At 39.5% G+C, this 27,431-nt stretch overlaps 1 protein-coding gene across 1 annotated transcript in view; it reads left to right on the top strand.

The window, feature by feature from the left end:
* Nucleotides 1-6,960: 6,960 nt before the first annotated feature.
* The window catches only part of epha10 (EPH receptor A10), a gene marked incomplete at its 5' end in the record, with an annotated part of 56,020 nt that continues 35,549 nt past the window's right edge, over nucleotides 6,961-27,431 (top strand). Inside the window, 1 exon segment of the mRNA NM_001097348.1 lies at nucleotides 6,961-7,073. Within this exon segment, the coding sequence (NP_001090817.1) occupies nucleotides 7,004-7,073 (70 nt within the window).

The raw sequence follows: 27,431 nt of genomic DNA on the forward strand, positions 1-27,431 counted from the left end.
AAACGCAAGCTATTCCTATGTATACGCAAAGGCAGCTGGCAGACCTAGCGGAAATACGCAGCGTTTTTTGCTATTTCGCACTATTAGCACCATGGAAACGGGATTTGCTTATGTCACCAGTACTAGGCTGAAAAACGCCATGTGTGGCTTGTGCGGCGTTTTTAGGCCGAGAAAAAACGCAGCGAAAAAACACCTAAGGTGAACCCAAATTGCGAAAAGTTAGTGAACTTGCGAACACCCGATGTTCGCGCGAATTAGTTCGCTGGCGAACAGTTCGCTACATCTCTACCTGTGTGCCATACTCTGTCTGCCTTACACTGCTTATGTGTGCCATACTCTGCCTGCTCTATACTGCCTGTGTGTGCCATACTCTGCCTGCCTTATGCTGCCTGTGTATGCCATACTCTGCTTGCTCTATACTGCCTGTGTGTGCCATACTCTGCCTGCCTTACACTGCTTATGTGTGCCATACTCTGCCTGCCGTACACTGCTTATGTGTGCCATACTCTGCCTGCCCTATACTGCCTGTGTTTGCCATACTCTGCCTGCCCTATGCTACCTGTGTATTCCATACCCTGCCTGCCCTACGCTGCCTGTGTGTGCCATACTCTGCCTTACCTATGCTGCCTGTGTGTTGTACTATGCATGCCCTGCCCTGTCTGTGTGTCATACTATGCTGTCTGTGTGCCATACTCTGCCTGCCCTATACTGCCTGTGTGCCATACTCTACTTGTCCTATTCTGCCTGTGTGTGCCATACTCTACTTGCCCTATTCTGCCTGTACGTGCTATATTCTGTCTACCCAATGCTTGTTAGGGGTTCCCTTAAGTGTGCAATTATGTGCCTTACACTGCTTATGTGTGCCATACTCTGCCTGATCTATACTGCCAGTGTGTGCCATACTCTGCATGCCTTACATGGCTTATTTGTGCCATACTCTGCCTGCCCTGTACTGCCTGTGTGTGCCATACTCTGCCTGCCCTATGCTGCCTGTGTATTCCATATTCTACCTGCCCTATGCTGCCTGTGTGTGCCATACTCTGCCTGTCCTATGCTGCCTGTGTGTACCATACTCTGCCTTCCCTATGCTGCCTGTGTGTGTCGTACTATGCATGCCTTGCCCTATCTGTGTGTCATACTAAGCTGTCTGTGTGCCATACTCTGCCTGCCCTATACTGCCTATGTGTGCCATGCTCTGCCTGCCCTATGCTGTCTGTGTGTGCCATATTCTGCCTGCCCTATACTGCCTGTGTACCTTACTCTACTTGCCCTATTCTGCCTGTGTGTGCCATACTCTACTTGCCCTATTCTGCCTGTACGTGCTATATTCTGTCTGCCAAATGCTTGTTAGGGGGTCCCTAAGGTGTGTAATTATGTGCTTGGGTTGTTTTTCTACCCCCTAGGGGAGGAGAAGGCACATGCTTCATATGACAAATGTTTTATTAAACTTCTTTCACATATGAGTGAAAGGTGAAATACCTGCAGTGAACACCAATTATTATTGTTTTTGTTTTTTTTTGGTGTGTTACCACCATTTATGTGGGTATAGTCTTTAAGGAAAATTATACCCAGAATGAATACTTAACCAACAGATTTTATTATGTTAAGTGCCCTATTAAAGAATCTTGCTGAACTGGAATAATATATATATATATATATATATATATATATCAATAAATATTGCCCTTTTACATCCTTTCTCTTGATCCACCATTTAGTGATGGGCTGTGTGCTCCCTCAGAGATCACATGACCAGAAATAATGCAGTTTTAAATGTAACAGGAAGAAGTGTGTAAGCAAAAGACAGAACTCTGTTTATTAATTGGCTGGAGTTGCCTAGCATGTATGTGTGCCTTGGCTTGTTTGTGTGCACTGTGAATCGTATGACCCAGGTGGCCATTAATTCTTAAAATGGCAATTTTCTATTTAGGAGTATCTAATAGCACATACTACCAAAAAAGTATATTTTTATCAAAATGGTTCCATTAGATCAGTGCTGTCCAACTTCTGCGGTGCCGAGGGCTGGAATTTCTCTAGCATACATGGTGGAGGGCCGCTAATGGAAGCCAGTTTTGACCACTCCCCTTTTTGAAACCACACCTATTTTATCACAATGGTGGTAGCACAGCAAAATCCCAAATGCTTGGTGCTTACTGTGGGGATATCAACCATCATTCATATGTGAAAGAATTATGTCATATTAAGATATACCCTTAAATTCCATATGCCTCCCCTGTGGATAGCAGAGCAACCCCCAGTACATAATTACACACCTTAGGGACCATTTAATGGCTATTTCCAACTGCTAACAAACTCCCACAAACCCCTGCCAGGTTCATCTCCCACAAGCAGCATAGGGCAAGCAGAGTATGGCACACACAGGCAGCACGCCTTTCCTATGCTGTCAGTGTGTGCCATACTCTGCCTGCCCTACCCTGCCTGTGTGTGCCATACTCTGCCTGCCCTACCCTGCCTGTGTGTGCCATACTCTGCCTGCCCTACCCTGCCTGTGTGTACCATACTCTACCTGCCCTATGCTGCCTGTGTGTGCCATACTCTGCCTGCCCTACCCTTCCTGTGTGTGCCATACCCTCCCTGCCCTATGCTGCCTGTGTGTACCATACTCTACCTGCCCTATGCTGGCTGTATTTGCCATGCTCTGCCTGCCCTACCCTGCCTGTGTGTACCATACCCTCCCTGCCCTATGCTGCCTGTGTGTGCCATACTCTGCCTACCCTATGGTCCCTGTGTTCGCCATACTCTGCCTGCCCTACCCTGCTTGTGTGTACCATACCCTCCCTGCCCTATGCTGCCTGTGTGTGCCATACTCTGCCTACCCTATGCTCCCTGTGTGTGCCATACTCTGCCTGCCCTTCCCTGCCTGTGTGTACCATACCCTCCCTGCCCTATGCTCCCTGTGTGTGCCATACACACAAGCAGCATAGTCCAGGCAGTACCTACATAGGTACCTACAGTACCTATGTCTGAGGTGTGAAGAAGTGAACAATGGGGGGCCGCGGGCCGCCAGTTGGACAGCACTGCATTAGATGAAGCAGGGTTTTACATATGAGCTTGTTTATGCTATATTTGTAGAGACCTACACTGTTTGCGGGTATCGTTTTTCTTTAAAAGCTCTTATGAAAACATGGGTGTGGTTTAATGTGGGCACAGTTAAAAAAGGGGAGTGGCTAAAACTGGCTTCTGTTATCAGCCCTCCACCATGTGGATCAAAAAAATGCAGGCCCTCGGTACCACAGATGTTGGACAGTACTGTTTTAGAATATTTTGTCATTGTTAACAAACACCTAATTAGATATCCACATGAAAAGACATAGTTTTGTTTTTAAATCTAAACCCCTTTTTGCACATAAGGACCATGGAACAATCATGTATTGTGTCAGCAATGAAAATGTTACTATTTTCTCAGATTGCGTCACATTCAATAAATTTACTTGTTTAGCTATCTGCTTCTTGTGGCAGAGGAACTTATTTCTTTGTATCCTGCTTATGATTATACTTGTATCCACAAAACAGTGACTAAATATGCATTTAGGAAGGAACTTGAGAAAACTGTAGAGATTCTCTTGGGGCCATGAATGCTCACCTTGGAATAGCCAAACAATATGCACCCCATTCCAAAAACAAAGTATTTATTACAGAAAATCCATACACATGCTGTAAATATATCCTTTTAAACTTTTCTTAGTGATGTTATCAGTTATAATATATAGTGCTCACTGAAATTTGTGTATTATATAGAAAAATGCTCCTGCTATTGTAAAGTATAAGGATATTAGACGCCACCTTGGAATTTCATAACCTATAATGGTATGGGATCCCTTATCCGGAAACCCGTTATCCAGAAAGTTCTGAATTACGGAATGCCCATCCCCCATAGACTCCATTATAAGCAAAATTATTTCCTTTTTCTCTGTATTAGTAAAGCATTACCTTGTACTTGATCCCAACTAAGATATAATTACTCCTTATTGTTGGCAAAACAATGCTATTGGGTTTTTTCAATATTTAAATGATTTTTAGCAGACTTAAGTTATGGAGATCCAAATTACGGAAAGATCCCTTATTCAGTAAACCCCAGGTCCCAAGCATTTTGGATAACAGGTCCCATACCTGTATATATTTACATGGTCATGGAACTCCTATGTGACTTATAATATCCTTGTATTTGACAATGGATGAATTACTTCCCTTGTATTCATGTAACTGGTCAGAAGCTGCTTGTGCAGAATCTTAACATAAGGCAGGCCCCCAACCCAGTTTTTTTTTCCTGCAAAAGTTAAGTTGGTCATACAAGTGACTGAAAGTCTGGCCCCTCCAGACAAGCCTTTGTATGGGGCGTTCCTAGTTAATGTCTTGGGAAAAAATTGGTTACATATTAATAGCACAGGTTAAAAAACACCATCCTGTGAGTACCATGGGGGGGGGGGAGGGAATGAAACATGTGCAGTATGAAGCAAGGAGGGAAAGGAAGGGAGAATACCTTTTTAAAGATGGCTGCCTGTTCTAGAAAATGTGAAGTAAGTGTGACTGAGTAAATATTTGATTAGGTGAGCCAAAAGTGTGGCGTTTTTACTAAACAATAGGAGGACTATTGGGCAGTATGCTTTTTAAATTTTGACTTGCATTCTCCTTTAAAGGAGAAGGAAAGGCTAAGTCACTTGGGGGTGCCAAAATGTTAGGCACCCCCAAGTGACTTTAAGCGCTTGCCTTGCAGCATGCGCTTCTTCCGCGTTCACACTTGCGCAGTAGAGTGAAAAGCCGAACTTTAACAAAAACTGATACTGCGCATGCGCCGGCCCAGGGATCTTGCCGGTAGTGTGAACATGGAAGGAGGAAGCGCTCGCTACAGGTACCCCGGGCTGGGGGGTGCCTAACATTTTGGCACCCCCAAGTGACTTAGCCTTTCCTTCTCCTTTAATACCCAGATACATCCAGTCAAATGTATAAATATAAAAACATTGACAACTTTGATTTCAATTATGTACAAATCTGAAAGTGGTATGTGCATATTAATGATTATCGTATTTTACTTATTGGGAATATCCCAACTGGTCATTTGCTCTTCTGTATTTATTCACATCACCTCCTTCACAATAGATGAAAGAAACATGTAATTATATGCATCTATCTGTTATTATATCCTGAGGAAAAAAAACATATGCTTCACGATAGGCCTCCAACATTTATGAAAATAAAGACAAGTAGGGGGTAAATATATGGAATTGTAATAATATATGCCCATCTAGATCAAGGCAAATGCCCAATGAGGATCTGATTGTCAATAAAAACCAAGACATCTGAAGCAAAAGTGGGATATTTAGCAACACATATTCTAGAAAATTGGATCCATACACAAGATATATAAAATTAGATTTTAGATTTTAGTATATCATAGCATCAGTGCCCTTTTCAGACAGCTGTCATTTCGGAAGAGTGTTTCTAAACTACAGATTGCATTACTTTTGAACTGTATCCAGTATTTAAACTGGATAAAGACAGATTTGCAATGAGTACATTCCAAAGGGTCCACAACCAAAACATAGTATTGGTACAACACCATGGATTTTTTTTTTTATATTCTGGTAACATCTGTCCATAATGTATTTAATGAATGGAGAATTTACTTTGGGATCTATGAATGGATACAGCTATGGATGGATGCATATAATGATGGGTTACTTTAATTTATTATGAATGATATAACAGCAATCATAGTTCAATATAACAATCATTGTAAAATGACCAACGTTGATTCTCCCAATAAAATATGATATTCTCACACACAAAACTGATTATATAAGGTCACATTTACTGTGTATATAAATAAGCCTGGCACTCAGGCAGCGACTATATGTTACCTGTAAATGCTTTGAGGCTTGCACCAAAGGTCTCCTAGTGTTATATCTATTGATTAACTATATCTGGGCATGGTCTCTATAAGAATTTGATCAATAAAAAAAAAAACACCATGTGAAAGTGTACTTCAATTACTATAAATTAAACGTAAGTTAATTATACGAATAAACACCAATCTCCTTTAATGAAGTTAGCTATAAAATCTGACACAAGTATTTAAGACGCTGGCAAAAAAAAAAATGATATCAAAAATAAAAAACCAACAGCACACTTACTTAGTCGAATAAGCTAAACCTGTAACATGGCTGAGCCATAAATTCGATTTAATGCATGCCTTCACAATCATTTGCCCTGTACCCTTACTATGCCAGTGCAAATAAAAAAAGGCAAAAATATGTTACTATCTGTTCCCATAGGCTACAAGCAGCTGCTACTCAGACGCACCCTCAACTCTCATTGTACCCTTGTCTTCAGTGTCAGCAGTGTTCCATCACTGGAATAGCACAACGCAGGAAAGCACTCACACTTTCCTTAGGGGAAAACAAAGCTGCCGCTAACCTTCCTACAAACATGGGCAGGGTACAGTTACACCGGTGTTTATAGGCTTCCTGAACGAAACAGAAATTCGGTGCCTGCCTTTATGGTTCAACATAAACGGATTGCATTTGTGCGTTTGTCCGCAGGCCCCGTGGCCCTACCGCAATCTGCATTCTCTAATCTTTCTCGCCAAACCCCAATCAAACGCCTCGTCACAAGGCATAGTATTATCCCTCCGCGCGTCTCCGTCTAATCACTCAGTGTGTACAAACCTCCCACAATGCACTGCGGACCCGGCACTTCAACTACGCACCTTGTCTCCACTCACACCGCCGCAGCAGCAAGACACCAGGCGCTTGGAGTGTATTTACCTTACTGTACCCCGCTGTGTCCATTCTAGCCTATACATCCTTCCAACACGTGCTGGCTCCCTCCTCTTCTACTCTTCCATTGGCCGGCTCTCCGGTATTAGCCCCTCCCTCATCTTCCTATTATGGAGCAGCCAGAGACCGGGCTGGGAGCTTCACAAGCAGTAGACAAGGAGCATCAGTATCAGCATCAGCACCATCCCTGGGTATCCGCGCACAGCATGGGGCACTGCAGCACCCTCACCTGCCTGCTCTTCCTCACACTCCCCTGGCAGCACTCTGCAGAGCAAGGTAGGATAAAACCGCTTAACCCTTGCATGCCTTTGGAGCTGAAGGGCTTCTTCTGGGCTCTAGAGGGTTAATCTTGGCTTATGGGATATGCATGTCTGCTCTCATTTGACCATATGTATTAGTATGCTTGAGTCTGTGTATGTCTCACTCTCTTTCTCTTAATCTGTGTGTGTATATATATATATATATATATTTTTTTTTTTAACAGGCTCCTCTTATTTAAATATTGTGTCAGTATGTTTATATGGATATGAATGGGGATTTTATTGTGGGATAGCATTGCAGTAAGTGTATAATGCTCTGACTGGATCATTGGTACCATGCATCTTTTGGTTCTAGAATATTGCATTCATGAGTAATAACATTTGTCTGATTAGCAAAACACTTACTAGTAACATGCATGGCCATGTGGTTTGGTTAAGTATTCCTATCAATGTTTTACAAGTCATATAGCATTGATTACTGTTATAATAGTCTGTCGTAAATGGAAAGGTAAATCATTGCATTTGGTACAGTTTTAGACTGAAGTGTATTTATCACATAATGTGCTTGTTAGATCAATAGTAAATATATTGTTATTGATAATGTACAACACCCATAGATTTTACTCCTGTTACTATGTTATAAAATATTTCATATGCCCATTGTATGTTTACTTGATTTTTCATTGGTGTTAGTGATGTGATAATGTCACATCAATATGAGACAGATATAATCATGCATGCTTATAATCACTCCAATAAACTCTTTCTTATTGATGTAATAGTTAATAATTTTTAGTCCGCAATATAAACCTAATATTGTCTAGCTAAGAAGTGTTAAATGGATGTTACAGATATCAATAAATGAAAGTGCCAGTCACGCATCTACTGATTAACAATACTTACCTTTTGGTCGCTAATTATGCTACAAATGCTTGACATATAGTATACTTAAGCATGTATAGCAACAACTGGATACAGTATCTACGTGCATAGTGTATGATAGTATAAAACTAAGTATGTCAAATGTAATGATTGTGATTATTATTAATCCAGTTACTGTTTTCAATATGAAATCCTTTGTTCTGCTTGATGACATACTGTAAGAAAATATAGCATTTGCCACATTTGCAGACATGAGTATTCAATTTGCCTGCAATAGGAACTTCCAGTTAACCCCTTTGCATCCACAGGGCCTGCAATGCTTTTCAGGATTGGGCATTATTGTGGCAGAGAAATGTTTAGATTTAATGTATGCGCCCTTGGGGCCCAAGAGGCGTCTCTTTTCATTTGTTTATATGATTGATGTAGCATATACTTATGTACATTCAACATTCCCATGCCCAAATATTTACTTTTATGTCTGTTGCTATTGTCTTTGTGGTGTGTTTGTAAACCAGATACCATCTGAACATATTCTGTAGTTTTTTTTTTGAATAAATCTTTTTAAAAACCTTCAAAAATAAGCACACATTTTAATAAGTTGAGTGTTTTAATGTTTAAAGGTTAGATGAAAATGCCCTACTTTTGAAAAAAAGTATGCTGTATCATTTCTGTTGTGTCCAATGTTCATATTATTGAGTACTTGGAAAGCAACTAAACTTGAATGTTACCTTGTCCTACTATTTGTGCTATAGTATCCTCATGAGGGATTATTATGCTTTTTTAGAATAGTGCTCACATTTCACACAGTGCTTTACAGAGATTGTTCATCATTTGCATCAACCCCTACAATAGTGTTTTATAACACCCACAGGATGGTCCATTTTTATCAGAAGCCTGTATATTTTTGGAGTGTGGGAGAAAACTGAAATACCCAGGTGAAATCCATATGTAGACATAGGGAAAGCCTTGAAAATTGTGCCTTGGGGTTAGGATTCAACTTTTGGACCACAGTCCTGCAAGGTAGCAGTGCTAATCACAGAGCCATCATGCCACCATATTAATAAAAAGGCAGGGACGTTCTTAGACTTTACTGCTTCAAAACACTCAAGTAAGAACCTTTTTTAGTGAGATAATACACCTCTAAAAAATTGTTCTTGACATAGTTGCTGTTACTGCCTTGAAGAATTGTCTTCACCTCATTTGTGGTTCAAATGTGCATGCATGTGTACACTGGGTCATGGTGTATATATCAGAAAGAATTCACTGTGGCTGTTAGGTGCTGCAAGAGTCCACTGTTATGTACAGAGAAGAGCAACTATATTGTACCCAAAATTTTATGTCCACAAATTTTACTTCTTTTTTTTTTTTAATGAATAGAATAACTGTAGTGTCACTGTCTCTTTAACATCCATTGTGCTAAAAGCCTACTTCAGTAAGAAAAAAACATTTCAGAAAGACAATGATTGATTTGTAGTAGCGTTCAGATTTCTAGAGACTATTATATAAGAACAAGCTGACAATACAACTGCTAAGCATGGAAATGCCAGCTATTTAGTATCTCAAGAGAGTATCTTTTGGCAGAAGATGCCTTTGTCGGCTCTCAAAGAGACAACATAGAGTTGCATTGTCACTGTAACAACATTTTTAAGTCCTCTGTCCCTGTACTAGGTAAGGTTCAGATCTGCATATATAAGAGACCACCATCCAAACGAGGGGCATCTAACTGACTGAAAAATAAAGAATTTTTCTTATTACTTAATATCTCCTAATGAATCACATTGTTTTATTTTATTTATTTGTTGTGGGGGAGGGTGGGACCTGACAACAAGGCATTAAGGTTTAGACACTAATGGTGCTAAAGTTATTTTTAAAAGCAGCTCAGTTCAATCTTATAAGCACAGTATATACAGTATAATTATGCTCTTACTGGTTAGGGGAGGAGTGCTAAAGGGAATAGCACAGGTGTAAGGAGAACTGACTTTCAGCTAATGCTTTCTCCGTTATTAGCTGCAGTAGCTGTAATGTGTGTGTGTCAGCTGCTAGGGAACAGAGGGTGTTAGAGGCACGTGTCTAGCAGTCTGTCATGTGAAATACTTTACTCAAGACAGTAAAAAGCAAACCTTGACTTAAATATGGACCTCTTGGAGGATGATAATTTGCTGATGCTTATGTGAAAGGGTAAAGGTGTGATGGTCACCAAAATGCCTATATTTTGACGGAATTAAAGTTTATAACACATACAGTGCAATCTCATATTGCGCCTTGTGCTCCGTAGTTGTCAGGCTGCTATATAAAACAAGCAGTTAGCCTAACATTACAATTAGGTATTTTGCTAGCTGGTAAATGTTTGCATGTATTAGTGCTGGTACAATCATAACGTCACGTATACAAATTAATATGTATTTGCACAATAGTAAACCCTTTTTATGAAACAGATGGTGTTTTCCAGTTCAGCTGTGTGATAGCCTCTTTATTTTAAATTTTGAGTAGAAAATTGCTATTTCTATTCTATCCTATAAGTGAAAGTTTTTTTTAACAATCGAGTATTCATTTGGGTCATTATAGCAAGCAATGTTCCAGCCAAGTGAGTTGTTTTGCTCACATGCAAATTTTAACTTCAACAAAGCCTAGTTGAAAAAAGTGCTGGCCTGAAAGAACCATAGGCAGCATTTCTGTCTTACAACTCCATGACTCCACTAGCAGGCAGCACTTTATAGTATTTCCGTCATTCTTGCTGCTGCTTTCCCACCATAAAACTTAAAACCCACCATAAAACCTTTTAGGTGTATCCCTTTTTTAACAGGTTAGAAAAAATAATATTACTGTTCAGACTTGGTCAACATGTGACAGAATATTGGAAGCAGTATTATAAAGGTTAATTGAGTATCAAATTATGTTTTCAAAGAATACCATTTTCATTTGAAAGCAGAAATAGGGTATGACAAAACATAAGTGCATTGGTGCCCATACGTAACAAAAGATGAGATGAAAATTCAGATTGGATACGATAATTTCTGAAGATCGCAAATATCACAAAAATGCCTATGAAAAAATTGTATTAGTCACGATAATATCATATTGGCGATCCGAAATTTTTGTACCAAACGATTGTAAGCAGCCGGAAAACCTTTCAGAATTTGATCCTTCTGTGTATGATTTTGGAAGCCTCCCATAGGAATCAATGGCACTCTGCAGCTCCAACCTAGCCCAGGTAATAGATTACAATCACTGGTGCCTAACATTTTGGCACCCCCCCAGTGATTGTACCTTTCCTTCTCCTTTAAACAATGTGTGGTTTATTTACCAAACACCCCCTATCAATGTCTGAACTTGCTTATCATTTTACTCAAGTTAGGAAGTTCCTGTACTGTGTTCTGCACCTCTTGCTGCATTTTTAATCCAGTGTAACGTGCAGAGTGCAGCTATGTCCAAAACATATGATCATGGTAAGTGAGCGCTAAGAGGCATTAATAAATTACATTAAACTATCTTTCAAACATTAAAATACACTTTTTTAAACTAAGCATTAAATACTATACACTGTAGGGCTCATTTTCTAATATAAGGTAATGCACAAAGTGCAAAAAACAGGCGCAGTTGGCTTTGTATTTTGTCAGCATTGCATTTTTACCGCCCCCCTTTGACACTGTCAGACCTTCAGCTTGACTGATGGCAAACTGCTCATTGGAAGAGGCAACTTGCACTTGCCGTATCAGGTGCATTTATGTACTTCTCATACTTTTGCTTCATCACACGGAAATCTGTGCCCATCAACAAACCATCTTTTTATCTGGTTGATAAGAAATGAGTCCAGTAGGGGCAGATTTATTAAAATGTGAAATTAGAGTTCACCATAGTAAAATTCCACTGCTCTTGATTAATTTTTAATAGATTTTTTAGAGTCATATTTATCAATGGGTGAAAGTTAGAGTTCAACATTTGATAAATATGCTTCTAATTAATAGAGAGTGGTACAATTTTACTGTGTTGAGCTCTAATTTCACACATTGATAAATCTTTCTGTATTTTTTTCATATTTCACAGTTGGGGCCATAATTACCTAGCAGACAGTGGAATCCTAGGTAATTCATTAACTATGATTAAGAGTAAATGAGTCACCTTTAAAAGACTATATGAAGTTATGAGAATATTTGGTCATATGGTCGTATAAACTAAATCCTATTTTACTAACTGCACAGAAGCATTTAAACTGTTATATGACTTTAATATAATTCTTAGTCTGACTACTTTGTAAATCCCCAAAAAGTATGCTAAAAATAAAATAGAATTGTCATAACGATGTCTCTTCGGCCTGTCATGTACAGCTGGTCTACTGCCCAGTACAGCAAACTGCATATGCAGCCAAATATCCTTTGTGTTTTTTCCAGAATGTTTGCAGCTATTTATGCAGGACTTATCAGGACATGTGGTGCTCAAAAACAAATTCTATGGCGCTGGAAATACATATAAAATATACAGAAAATGGAAACAAAAAGCTTTAAAGCATATCACAAAGTTAAAAACTAAATTTTAGCTACATCGGTAGAAAAAGGTTATCTGGAAATGTTATTAGCAATGCTTCAAAATCTAGAGTTATCGTTCTATATAGTGTTTTGTTTAAACACACAATTCTTTACTCTAGTCTCATTTGCTGTAACACCATCTTTGCTACTAATGTTTAAAGGTATCCTCCCCAACTAATATTTAATATTGGCTAATTCATGTATAAATCCCTACAGGAAAATCCCATTGGCCCAGGACTCCATGTAACTGTCGATGCAAACTTAGGTGACTGCTTGCCCCAAGGATCCAAAAATGTCTGACCCATTACTTGGATGGTGAAATTGGGCAAAGACTTGCTCTGTTAGCTATACTGCCAAACAAATGGGAAAAGTGGATCTCACCATGTTTCCAGCTTCACACGAGATATGTGTTACCAATAGACAAATTGACATGACATATCACCCATGTTTTGATCTATTTTAGATAAAGCATATATTTACTCTTTGGGTGGTAATAAAATGTTTTAACACATTTGAAGCTAAACATCTTACACATAAGTAAATCTTGCTACACAAATTATGAAGTGAAGATGCAATAAAAGATGAAAAAAAATAGTGCCAGAGAACAATTTTGATATTTTGACATGCTATAGTAAGCAAATACTGTAAGCCTACTGGCACTTTTAACAAATACCTGAATTCTGCCTCAGTGACCATGCCAATACAGCTAGTATTTGCACTGAAGAATAAATGTCTGTGCATGAGGATTACATGAAGCCTGCAGTTTGTGTACTCCTGAAGGGTGGCCACACTTATGATTATGCAAATTGCAGAAGGAGATAATAATCAGATAAAAAGGTTACTGTTAAAGACTGGACATGATGGGCTGTTGCCTTTTGCCTCACTGGCTATAAAACATAAAATCACTAATGTGTAAGTGCAGCCTGTCTGATCTTCTAGTGACCTCATATAGCTCAGACCTTCAGAGATACAAGGATTTGGGCTGATGCACAATTTTAATAAGCAGAAGATTTTCTACTGAAATTGATGATAGCAGCAAACAAGTTCATAATAGAGTTTTTAATAATATATAGAAAAAGAGTAAAATACAATAAAATTTCATCTTAAGTTAATTACAGCAGCAATAGATTAAATTCCACTGTGGTGATGGCCCCAATCCTGTACATGCTTCCATCCACAGGTGTGGTCTTGAGAAGCTGTGAGAATCTTAATACATGCGGGAGCAATTTCATAGCTTTGAAGCAGATGCAAAGATATAAGCTGATATAAGCTAGGTACTGATGAGGTTTTTCATGACATTATTACACAGCTCCCCCTTGTGTGTGTGTGCATGGATCCTATCTCTGTTTTTAACTGAGATGAAAGGCTATATATACAGAACATGCACATCACTTCTTAACCCAAAGATAAATATCTTGCATCTAATATATGTTTGTTCAGCTGCATATTCTAACTATGTTTATACATACAATATATATATATATATATATATATATATATATATATATATATATATATATATATATATATATATATATATATATTATAATTGCCTGGGTGCCATAATAAAAAAAACTGTATAGTATCATATAAAATTGCACTTACAAGTCTTACAAAGTGAAAAAAGGGTATATATACATATATATATATATATACAGGTACAGGATCCCTTATTCAGAAACACACAGTTTAATTTGTGAGGGTAGATATATTTCATATATGTCCATGAAAAATGAATGACATGAAAATGAATGTGTATAGAAATGCTTAAAATATAATGTATACAGTTTACACATGTATACTTTTTTTGCTTATTTAAAAATGATAATATTACGCATATAGTTTCCTGTACACTACATATGAGCCTATGTTTCAGAAAATTAATTAATGCCTAACATATATCTTAGAAACAAAAGCTTGTTGTCATGCTTTCTCTGCATGTTTACTGCTGTCACTTTGGATTGCACTGCAACACTGGAATACAAAACTGGTTTTGTAATGAAAAATGTCATTTAGCGTATCTTTTAAGATGAAATAGATTATGCCTGCGACACTGTGCCACAGGTTTTAATGGCCTGTCTCCTCATTACAATATTGCTTGGGAGAGACACAGTAACATAGAATGTGACAGACGATAACCTCAGAGGCTGGTCTGCTCTTATCTGCCTGCTATAAAATTTCATACCTTATTTCAAACAATTTAAGCCAGAAAACCCATTACTATTCAATAGAGCTTTAGGTGGTTCACTAGTGTATTTTTTTTTTAGATATATGATAAAGATGTAGTATACTATTTATTGCCAGCAATCATTTTTCTGCCTCTATTAATGCACCTAATTGTATCATATGTATGTACCCAGTTTGCTCTCTAATGTTGATACAACAATTAATGGACAACATATCTAGGTCATTCCAGTGTCTGAATTTGATTACATATCTGTACCATTTTGTTTTGCCGAAAAACTTTGAAGTCAGTGGGTGTTTTTCAGCTTAAAGTACATTTAAATCAATGAGCTTTTTTTGTGGCGTTTTTTTTTTTTTTTGCAAAATGCATTAAAGTCAATGGGTGTTTTGTGGCACTTCTCTTGTGTGTTTTTTTGCAGCCTGAACCCTTACACATGTGGTTGTATCTGCATTTGCACGCTAGCGTATTTTTTATGTTGAAGTTATGAATTGATCTGTGTACACAAGGGCACAGTGAATGCAAATGTAATTGTCTATGCTGCCACATGATGGAACGCACATAAAATCTACCACAAAGCAAACACAAATGCCCATGTGTTTGAGCACTTAAGGTACACTCAGATAGGTCATTTTCTCTATACTTAGCCTTCAGTGGGTCCTGCTGCATTTTAATGTGTTGTTATAGACAGTGAATATACAGTTGCCACTAGTGATGAGCAAAACTGCCACGTTTCGCTTTGCTAAAACTTCTGCAAAAACATGGAAAAACTTGCTAAAATTTTGGCAAATGCACTGATGTCATTGGGTGTTTTTTCGGCAAATGCACTACAGTCAATGAGTTGTATATTTGTTTTTTTCTTGTGCCCTATGCATTGGAGTAAATGGACATTTTTTTTCTCACTTCTCCTTTTAAGTGTAAAAAAAACATGATTTGTTTACTGGCAAAAGAAAACGTATAGCGAAATTATAGCACATATTCATGAAAAATTTCACCACTCTCAAAACTGTATAATTTAGCTGCAGATCTGTATTAGGTGAAAAAATTTGCACCTAACAAAGAAAAAGCTTGCAGGTAGAAATTAATGTAGGAGTAAAGTAGAAGGAATGAGTATTAAAATGTAATACTGGAAAATTTAAAAAGTAGCAAGTCAGTATCATAGCAAAATGATCCAAAACATCTTCTAGTTTAACTTTCCCTTTAAACCTATGTGTATCTGACAGCTTCCATAGCAAATTGCAGATGCAGCAGCTTAGAGGGAACATTGCCATACAGGGATATTTGTCATTGCATTAAAATTATTACAAATCTCGCTGAAAAAGCCTTGTCCTTTGTTAACATTTTAATGGCCACAAGTAAATTACATTAGTTACAGGGATTCAAATAATCATATGGAAATGTCTACCTTTGCATTGTTGTCTGTATAATAAAAACTTCCCAACCAATTTAAATTCTATTGTCTGTAAGACCATTTTGTACCCCAAAGTAGTGGATATGCCTATCTAGTATTTGGAGTTCTAGCTTATAGTAATGCAACAGTAGTTAGCTACTGGTATATTATTATTGCCAATTTTCTATAGGTCTGACATACTACAAAAGGCTACTCTGATGCTTAAAGGAAAACTATACCCCAAAACAATGTAGGTCTCTATAAAAATATATTGCATAAACAAAAGCTCATATGTAAAATCCCGCTTTATCTAAATAAACCATTTTCATGAAAATACACTTTTCGAATAGTATGTGCTACTGGGTAATCCTAAATAGAAAATTGCCATTTTAAGAATTAAGGGCCACATCAGCCAATGAATGGACAGAGTTCTGCCTTTTGCTTCCACACTACTTTCCGTTAAAGTTAGAGCTAAATTATTTCTGGTCATGTGATCTCTGTGGGAGCACACAGGCCATCACAAAATTGTGGATCAAGGGAAAGGATATAAAAGGGCAACATATACTGATATATATATATTACAGTTTGGCGAGATTCTTTAATAGGTCACTTAACACAACTTACCTATCTGTTGCTTAAGTATTCATTCAGGGGGTATAGTTCTCCTTTAAAATCTATGGTCCTTACCAACAAATACCAACATATCATGCAATTGCTTTAATGTTAAAATTAAGGATGCGCAGAATCCACTATGTGACTTTTGCTGAAGTTGCCTTAAAACTTCAAAATCAACACGTCAGTGATCTTTTTATATTGGGTATGAATGTGATCAGTATCAAGCCCTGACTTTCTTCTTAAATGCCTGCTTTTAAGATTACAATAGACACTAGAAATGTGCAGTATCTGTGTGACTTCTCTGTGCCCCAAAACAATGCTGGGAATTTCTTTTAAACAGAGGCAAAAGAATCACACTTTCACATTTCCTCAAAAAATATTTTTAGAATGGCTAGTTGTTTTGCCATAGGTTACAAGCTATTGATTGTAGATTTACTCATTATAGCAATGTTTACAATAAGTTTTTAAAGAGACAATCTAAAACTATAAATCTTTAATGATATCAGAACACAATCGGAACAATATTTCCATGTAATATTCAGATGTTATTTTTACAGTTGTACTGAATCCATTTTAAATAACTTCATGAATACAAGAAAATATAATGTGGTATTAAGTTTTTCGGTAAAAACATGCAGCTTTTGGTTTAGCATCTAGGGCTGATAATATAAACAATGAACCTGAAAGTCATAAGTAACCATTTTTTGACCTTTAATTTTTCAATAGCATTTATTGTTTCTTTATTTATCCTTTAAAACTGGAAGTATATTTTACTGTAGTAGCGCATACTAAAATGTTATTCTCTCTTTGTTACTGCTTTAAAAACACACCTTTTGCGGGGGCGTGGCCGAATGCCGAACTAGCAAGTCGCATCACGGTGAGCTCCGTGGGCATACTGATCCTGGACCTAAATAGACCCAAATTTGACGCACAGAAAATATCCCTTTGATACCCCAGTGTGCTAATTTAACATGGGGGGCAATAAGGGACCCAAAAGAAACACAGAAACATCGCAAAAACTCGACCACTTCGTGCGATGGCCTGCACAAGATGGCGCCGACTCGCTTTCCTCTCCTGCTCCACCAGACGAGCCTGTGCCCGACAATACTCTAGCTCCGGTCCTTACAGCAATTGCAAACTGTCAAGCGACCCTTACAGCCCGTATAGATGAAGTCAAAATAGATCTTTCCCTTATCAAAGTTGATCTACAAACTATACGGGAACGCACAACAGCGGTGGAGAACAGAGTAAGCACACTGGAGGACACGTGTAGCCCATTCGCGACGCAAATAGGAGATCTACAGAACCAGCTTAAGCAACAAGCTGCCCTCCTAGACGACTATGAGAACCGGCTACGTCGGAACAATGTGAGAGTGGTGGGCCTCCCGGAAGGCGCAGAAGGTAACAACCCGACAGACTTCGCAGAGCAATGGCTCAGACAAATCTTACTGCAAGCAGTTTTCACCTCGCACTATACAGTGGAGAGAGCACACCGCGTACCGGGCCGTCCTAGACCATCGGGGGCTCCTCCGCGTCCATTTCTGATACGGCTCCTCCACTTCCGGGACCGCGACATGGCCTTAACGGCGGCATGAGCAGCGGGACAACTTGAGCACAATGGGGCAGTGCTGTCGCTATACATATAGTAATACGGCATTGATACTATTAGTAATATCCAGGCACAGCGCACAACCCTCCATATCTACTGTTCATACTAGCGCACAGAGGGCAAACCCCCACTGCTCCAAACGCAAGGGACATATACACAATATGGCATAAGACAGCTGCACGAACATCGCGGCTAAGATATAGGCACTGATCTCAATAGCCAGCTGTCGAAACATGCAATCAGGAAACTGAACTTTATAGACTCACGGTATCCTGTAACTAAGAACGATATCTGCAATACGCAAGTTATACTAAAGCCTAAAGCAAAACCTCGCTGTACATTGGCTTCCGGTGCCGCGGATTGGCGGGCCCTGTCCATCTCCCCCGCGGCTCTAGTGGTGTGGTGCTGAGGCCTCTGCCAGCACCAAAGTATGAGGGCCAAACCTGTGTACTGTAAATGTCAGTACGCACAGGACATGCTCTTACTTCTCCAGATGTAATCGACACGTTTATGGTGCTATACAAGACTTGTAGATATGTAAAGGATTCCTGACGGCACTCATACCTTAGGTATTTTCACAAAGCCTGGTGGCATGAGATGGACGTTCAACAGCCGGTAATTGCACTAAAACAGAAACTCAGAAAATAACCTCTTGACTCTTAACTAAGATGTATTACACTATTACCCACGGAGACCCCACTTGAAAAAGGGGCCTTAATGCAACCTTGTTACGGGCAACCACCTTCCCCAGTTATAGTTCAGTTTGGGAATATAAGCCCACCAGACTTTCAGGAACGGGCAGGGTGGGGGGGGTTATGTTGGTATTTTGTTTATATGCTATCTTCTACACTGTCTTTTCCCTCTTTCCTTTTTCCCCTGTTTCTTACCCTATTGGAGAGATTAACCATATTACTTTGTTCCAAGGACTTTACTATGTACAAGAACCACATTATCCTCATTTCCTATTCAGCACCTCTAGACCGCAATGGCTACAGTCAAATTGGTGTCCTGGAATGTGAGGGGCCTGAACGATAAGGTGAAACAAGCACTGGTCTTCAACTACTTGAAGTCATACAACCCTCATATCCTGATGCTTCAAGAAACCCATCTGATAGGTAAAAAAGTTCTTGCACTTCAAAGGCCGTGGGTCTCATATGCACACCACACAGCATACTCTACCTACGCCAGGGGCACCTCAATCTTGCTTAGAAAAGGTTTACCATTTGATACAATAGAGGTTCGTACAGGCAGATCGGGCCGGTACCAAATAACAGTATGTGCTATAGCAGGCTACTTACTTTTACTGATAAATGTATATATTCCCCCACCCTTCACAGAGGCTGTCCTACAAGAAATGTATACGGTGGCGACACAATTTCCCCCGGCCCCAATGTGCATTCTGGGAGATTTCAACGCGTGCTTTAACCCAACACTAGATATGCTGAATGCAACAACAACTTCAACCTCAAAACTAGCAACCTGGGCGGCCGCTTATAACTTAGTTGATGTATGGTGTTGGAAATAACCTGTTACTCAGGAATTTTCCTGATACTCGGCCACACACCAAACTTTCTCTAGAATAGATTTAGCTTTGCTTTCTCCAGAACTTCTCCCAAAAGTCAGAGAGGTGAAATTTTTGCCAAGAGCCATCTCAGGTCATGCCCCCCTTTTCCTTACCCTGGAACTATTACCCGAGCCTGCATGCAGACAATGGAGACTCAGTCCATTCTGGTTAAAGGTGCCTGAAATCATAGCTGACTCAGATGAAGCCATTAAATTATATTGGCAGGACAATCAGCATACAGCATCTCCATTGATAGTATGGGACGCTTTTAAGGCAGTTATGAGAGGGGCCTTGAAAGCGACTATTATAAAAACCAGAATGCACTCCAAAGATATCCTCCAGACTTTGGAGACTGCTGTGAACTCCTGTGAAGCAATCTATACCACTGATCCTACACCAATTAATCATACCAATTTCATAGATGCACTCAGGCGCCTTAATCTACATAGAATAGAACTCACCAAAAAGCAACTTCTCCATGCTACTAGCACGATGTTCGCCTATGGCGATAAAAATGGGAAACCACTGGCATTTCTAGCCAAACCACTTGAGAGTGTCACAGCTGTCCCCAAAATACTGTCCTCGAGTGGGGAAACACTACTCACTCCCAGAGATATAGCTGCCGAATTTGCTAAATTCTATTCTCTACTTTATACATCCACCGCCCACTACTCCAATGCAGATCTGCACGGGTATCTCAATAACATTCCTTTACCGAAGCTCGCACGAGCTCAGTCTAAATATATGGACTCCCCCATCACCCAATTTGAATTAGCAGAAGCCATTATATCCTTCCCCTCAGGCAAATCTCCAGGTCCAGACGGCTTTATTATAGAATGGTACCAAACCCACATCTGCGAAATAATCCCAAAACTGCATGATACATTGATGTACACATTTGAGACTTTCTCCCTTCCCGAGACATTCTTAGAGGCGACAATAGTAGTTATCCCTAAACCCGGGAAAGATCCAAATCTATGCACCTCATATAGACCAATCTCTTTACTTAACATGGAGATCACAATCCTTGCAAAAGTTTTAGCGAAGCGCTTAGCTAGAGTGGTCTCCACCCTAGTTGAACCAGACCAAACTGGTTTTATGCCAGCAAAATCAACACATTTTAATCTCAGAAGGCTATTTCTTAACCTACAACTACCACATGAAAATAAAGGCTCTAGAATAATAGTATCACTCGACACAGCCAAAGCCTTTGACTCCATAGAGTGGCCCTATCTTTGGGAGGTAATTACTAGGATGGGATTTGGCCCCTACTTTGTCAAATGGCTTAAACTGCTGTACAGTGCACCTAAAGCAATTGTTAAGGTAAATGGAATACTGTCCACCCCATTCCACCTTACTCGAGGCACCCGCCAAGGCTGCCCTCTCTCCCCACTATTGTTTGCCCTGGCAATCGAGCCTATGGCAATCCAAATTAGGCACTCCCAGCAAATCAAGGGACTTATATATAAGACTGTTGAGGAGAAAATCTCCCTCTATGCAGATGACACACTTCTATACTTAGCAGACCCCCATAACTCATTTGAAACAGTCTTAGATATAATTAAATCCTTTGGCACATTCTTTGGCCTACAGATTAATTGGGAAAAGTCTACTATTTTTCCTTTAGATGACCAGGTCCCAGTAATGGCAGATCCAGAATGTACTCTCAAAATAGCTAATACCTTTAAATATCTAGGGGTAACGATCCATAAAGAACCAGCACAATTTTTTACACATAACCTAAACCCGCTCCATAATAAATTTGTAGATACCCTCAAATTCTGGACAAAACTTCCACTCACACTAATAGGTAGAACCAACATATGTAAAATGATTTTCCTCCCTAAATTCTTGTACCAATTCACTAACACCCCCTGTCATATACCCAAAAAAGCCCTGTCCGAAATTGACCGTACTCAATCTGCGTTTAGAGTACAGCCTCGATCCTAGAAGCACTCTACTTCACCTCAGTAGAAAGCTTACATAATGCTCTATATAGAACGAGGAAAGACATCAGCCCACTGCCACCAGTCTTAGACGCCACGAAAAAAGCTTGGGACTCCATGGCACAGTTAACGAAATAGGAGCAATTTCCCCCGATACCCCATTATGGGGGAATAGTAACCTAACACATTTTGCATCTTTCCCGGAAGTAGGATCATGGGCCAGACTAGGGATAAAACGCATGGACCACCTCTACTCTAGTGGAGAACTCCATACATTACCTCAACTACAACAAATTACCCCCCGACCCGGCCTCTCAGACCTTAGATATGCGCAGATTGTAAGCCTCTGTGGAAAACAATTCCAACAACAGCCACAAATGCAATACTCGGACCTGGAACATTTGATAATACAGCCAAGTAAAGCCAAATTACTTTCAAACACATACAAGCTATTAATTAACAAGAGATATGACCCACGGCCTAGGGTAAAGCTAAAGTGGGAGGCCTCGGGGATGCAACTGAACCCCGAGGACTGGGAAGAAGTTATAGATAATTTGAATATATCTGGTCGCCTTGGATAGACTCACCAGTCACAACAGCACAATACCGGGTTACTCTCCAATCCCTTCCTTTCTTCTCTCTCCTTTTCCTTCTCTTTCCTTTCAACATGCTATTTTACTTTATTGTTAAAAATCAATAAAAATCAACCTTTAAAAAAAAAAAAAAAAACACACCTTTAATGTTCCTAGTATCTCATGGGGGGAGATCTTGTTTTTTTTAATTTCAGTTAAATGTTATTAGGACTCATTTACAACCACAAGTGCTGTTGCATTAGCACTAATTTTCCCGCAATCAGTTGACCCCATTCATTACAGGTATTTGCTTCTTTTACTTCTGTAGAGTTGTGCTTGCATCCACTGCCTTCCTGTTTCAAATACAATTTTGCTTTACCTATTGATGCAGGGGAAACCTGGAGCTAAAGCCATCTCTGGATCAGATGGTAGCAACAGGGATCCCTCAGCAACCAGCAGCAACAGGTGCAAAACTCATGCATCTAAAGAAGGGGGTGCACATGTTGCTAACACCAGTGCCAGGCAACCAAGGAAGCCAGTCTTCTCTGATATCCGCTCACACGTGCGCATGTGCTGAAGACACGGGAAAGGAAGTAAGAGACAGCCCTAGGCATGAGCCTCTACTGCCTACCCCTAGTTCTAGCCGTGGCTCATACGGCAATCACCAGAAAGGAAATCTCTGTCGCTATAAATACAGGGGCTACATGACAAGGGATGTCAATGACCAGCAGCCAGATTACACTGGTTTATGTTTAAAGTTTGGCAGAATCAGATGTAGCTGCAATTAGGTGAGAAGCAATGAATAGGTATTCAACCGCACAGCCCTTAGATCAGGCTTGATGCATCAATCCTCGCAAGGCACACCGCTGAGCCATTCAATACAATCCAAATATAGAGGAGAGCACCATAAAGCAAATTTCTGCTAAAATGCTATTTATTTTTTTTGGTCTGAAATAAATAGCATTTTAGCAGAAATTTGCTTTATGGTGCTCTCCTCTATATTTGGATTGTAGGTGAGAAACAATGAGTTGGGGGGGGGGGAGCTTGGCTGGGGGTGGAGAAAGAAGAGAAGAAGTTCACTTCCTTATCTCTGTGCAGGTAGAAACATCTTACCCACCCTCCCCTCTTTTTGCGAAATTTCAGGAGTTTCTCTTTTTTATGTTCTCATATTTTCCATTAATAACCGAATATGGATGTTTTCCTGCATGCACTGTTATATTGTGGTTTCAGTAATGTTATACTGTATAAACGTGAGAGTCTGCAAAGTATCATGCATGTTAAATGAATGTCAAATGCTTGATCCAGGGAATGTTGCCATTGGGGTCAGGAAGGACTTTTTTCCCTCTTGAGGCAAAATTGGCACTGGCTTCAGGCAGGGTTTTTTTGACTTCCTCTGGATCAAAACAGTGGATGTCTGATAATGGACTTTAAATTTTATTTGCCACAGCAGTGATAGGACCTTGCTAGGTTACTGCACAGGAAATTTTAAAAGAGGGAGAAAGGAGGTTCTCTCCTGTGGCTGCACGTGGGTTAATTGATACAGACGCTATTACTGCTTGTGCTAGGTGACAGCCTACTTGGATTTCCTATGACCGAGACACTGCAGATTTAGGACCTGCGGCAGCAGGGATGCTGAACTTTTCTCATGGTGGGTGATGCAGCTCCTGCTGGTAGCAGAGTTTGGGGCAAGTCTTCAGTAAGGAACGGCAGAGCATAGTAGCGACCTCTTATAGAATTCTGGCTTTGAATGTTACCTTGGGATGAGGCTTGCAAGATCCTAATTATTTGATAAAAAGTGAATAATTTTTTAAAGAAAAAATGGCAATTGTTCTTAGAACCATACTTTGCTCACTTCACTTGTGGAAATAAATGAGCCCTATTATCTTTTTAAATTTTCTGTTCTATCCTAAATGAACAACTACAACCACAGATAATACATTTTGTAGGTTTTTAGTTATTAAATGTAACCATTTTTAGTATGTGTAATTTTAATAACCCTCTTTTTTATATCATTTGTGTACAATTTGTAATGGTGCTATGTTATTTTTTTCTGTCACAGCAGTGGTTCAGATTTTATCATATTTATTCACTTTGTGAGTTATGCACATGCAGAGCTTTTAACCACACTGGTGTTGATGATAAAAACACCACTACCCACTGCAGATTACTTCCAAGACACGTAGTAATTGCAAATACAGGTAACCTGCAGTGGGTAGCATTATTTGGAATGCTGCCATGAATGTCATAGACCTGAAAGTTCAGTGGTTTGTTTGTAGTGCCTCAGACACTCAGATGGGTCTTCTTTTTTCCACTACACTAGCTTTATTAGATAAAGACACTGCATGTGTTTTGTTTAACAATTCCAGAGAAAGATAATACTTCTTAAAAAGTACAAAACTTAATTATAATAATAGACACATAAAAGGGGTAATATGTGACCTGAAACTGCAGTGTTGAAAATCGTAGTCAGAGGGGTATTTATCCACAATGCAACATATTTCCCATAATTCCAGAGTATTTGCAGCTGCTAGGTGGGATGCATTTAATGCAAATGTGTTTTATATGTTATAATGATCACAATTGCACAAGCTTTTATTTTTGACTTATGTGTAGTTGTGGCTAAAATTTTCGTAGTGGGAATAGCGTCAATTCTGGCATTTGGCATTAAAACGATGTCTGTACACTACACAATTAGTTAGGAATAAGTTTGTTAACATTGTCGCAAGCCACTGTGAAAATGCTAAAGCTTCTGCATTTTTAAGGGTGCTGGTAGCTCTAGGATTCCCCTGCATCAATAGGCGCACAATTTTCAGAACAAACAGGTGCTCAGAGCAACAGTGCAGAAGGAGCGACTTCAGATGTTAGTACATTTAATGAATGGGATTTTTTCATGTAACTACTGTGGGTATATATGCATGGCCGCTTGCATTTTTAAATGACCCCTAAAAATTCTGCTGTTGTTTTGTTCTCACCATGGTAAGGAATAATTTTAATAATTTCTTTCCAATACAAATACAAGAAAGGGGATTAACCTATGTATGTTCCATGGCCCTCTCTTGTATTAGAAATCGAGCCACTGTGCAAGTGCATACATTTTTTTAAATGGTTTTTTTTTGCTTACAAGGTTGTGATTATAAAATTGCTACGGGACCATAACACGTCAAGGTAAACCCAATGTACTTGTCCTAACTATTTACCTCCAGTCACATCCCCGCATGGTTGGATATTTTGGAAAAAATTTCTCCTGACCAAACATTCTTATGATGTTTGGCTAAGGGGTGAGGAAAAGCCCTGGAGCTATAAGTGCCGTGGCTGCATAAAAAGATATCCAAATGACCAGCAGCCAGATTACACTGGTTTCTGCTTAGATATTGTCAGAATCAGATGTAGCTGTCATTAGGTGAGTAGGAATGAGTTAAGGCAGGAGAAAGCTGGGCTTGGGGGCAAAGAAAGAGAGGGATGTGATTTCAGGGGAAGAAACAGTTCACTTGCTTATCTTGTTATGTCTGTTTACAAAAATTGTTCACTGATCTCCCTATATTAGACAACATTAAGATGTTGGCCTGTACAATCTTTATTGGAAAATTATGTGCCTTCTGTAATAAAGTTTTGGACACCTACATTGGGAAATTAGGGAGTAAAATACAAGGGTGTAATAAAGGATATTAGGATATAAAGAAGATATAACTTCTCTGAAACTTTTTTTTGTGTACAATAGCTCTCCAAAATAGGTATTCCAAACTTACAGATGCAATAGTGATAATTATACCAACTAGCACTACATCAGTCATATATTTATCCAAGGAATAGTTATTATCGTGCTATTTTTCATTATAGTTTCTCAATGTAATTACATTTTAAAAGGTAGGTGTTCAGAAATAGGAAAGAATTGTTTAAAGCCCTTAAATGATAATTTCAAACTAAAAAAGGAAAGCTAACTTCAGGGTCAGACTGGGCTGGCAGGCTCGCCAACCCTTTGTTGGCAAGTCCCGAGTCCCACTGGCAGGGGCTTAAAGGAAAAGGAAAGGCAAAATCTATAAATGATACCCTTCAATAGTCCTACTACGTTTAATGAAAAACGCTATTTTTTTGCTCTATTATTGCAACAAAAACTTACTTTAAAGTTTAACATTGCTTTAGTGAATAGCGCCGCCATCTTGGAATTCTGTGGTAAAATGACAGCAGCAGGATGCGCAGCGCAGATGGATGCAAGCCAAATTCAAATAATGTTTTGGAAACCAACACTGACTGATCCGCAGCAGGGAGAGAGGGAAAATCCATCGATTGCGTCCTTTTACACAGCCAGAATGAGCGCTGGTCGGATCGCTTCTGTGTATATCGCGTCACCATAGCAACCAGACGCTGGCTATTGGTGTATGCCCATAGTAGGCGGCTCAGAGGGTCTGTGGGAAGGGGAGCACCTGCCTATGTACGCTCACAGAAGAGGAACATGCTCATGCGCTGCCTACAGTGCTGGTCGTAGTGTCTGTGCAGGAGCAATGCATTATGGGAATCCTCTTTACCCAGCTCAGTGTTTTTTCTTCCTGTTTGGCTTCTGATCATCTGCACGATTGAAATATGGGGAGACTTAAGGGCACTATTGAGACAACTGAAGGTATGCCTGCAGCTGGAGATTAACTCTTTATTAGCCTTTCCTTCTCCTTTAAGGGAGTTAGGGTGGCCCAGACATACTGCATCTGGTGCCTGCACCTTCTCTTTTCTTACTGGAAAAGTCCTGGTAAAGCCACATGGGTATAGGATGGGTGAAGTTTGAACCAATTAAGTCAGTTAAATATTATAATTATGTGTGATGTTGTAGCCAAGCCAGATAAATATTTTAATTATGTGTGATGTAATGATCACACCCTTTAAATACTATATTGGTTGTTATGTCTGATGAAGGGGCATGCCCTGAAACATTACTTTTTGTATTTGCACTAATAAACACACAGGGGGGCCTCCCTACTTGTAATAGCCACGTTGTGCAAGCATATTTTTTGGAATTGCAGTGAAGTTTGAACTTCCCTCCAGCCCATCCAATCCCCATGCAGCTCAAGTAAGTGCAGGAGTACAGCAGGCAGAATTTATTGG

The sequence above is a fragment of the Xenopus tropicalis genome, chromosome 2 (assembly GCF_000004195.4).
Source record: "Xenopus tropicalis strain Nigerian chromosome 2, UCB_Xtro_10.0, whole genome shotgun sequence".
NCBI lineage: Eukaryota > Metazoa > Chordata > Amphibia > Anura > Pipidae > Xenopus > Xenopus tropicalis.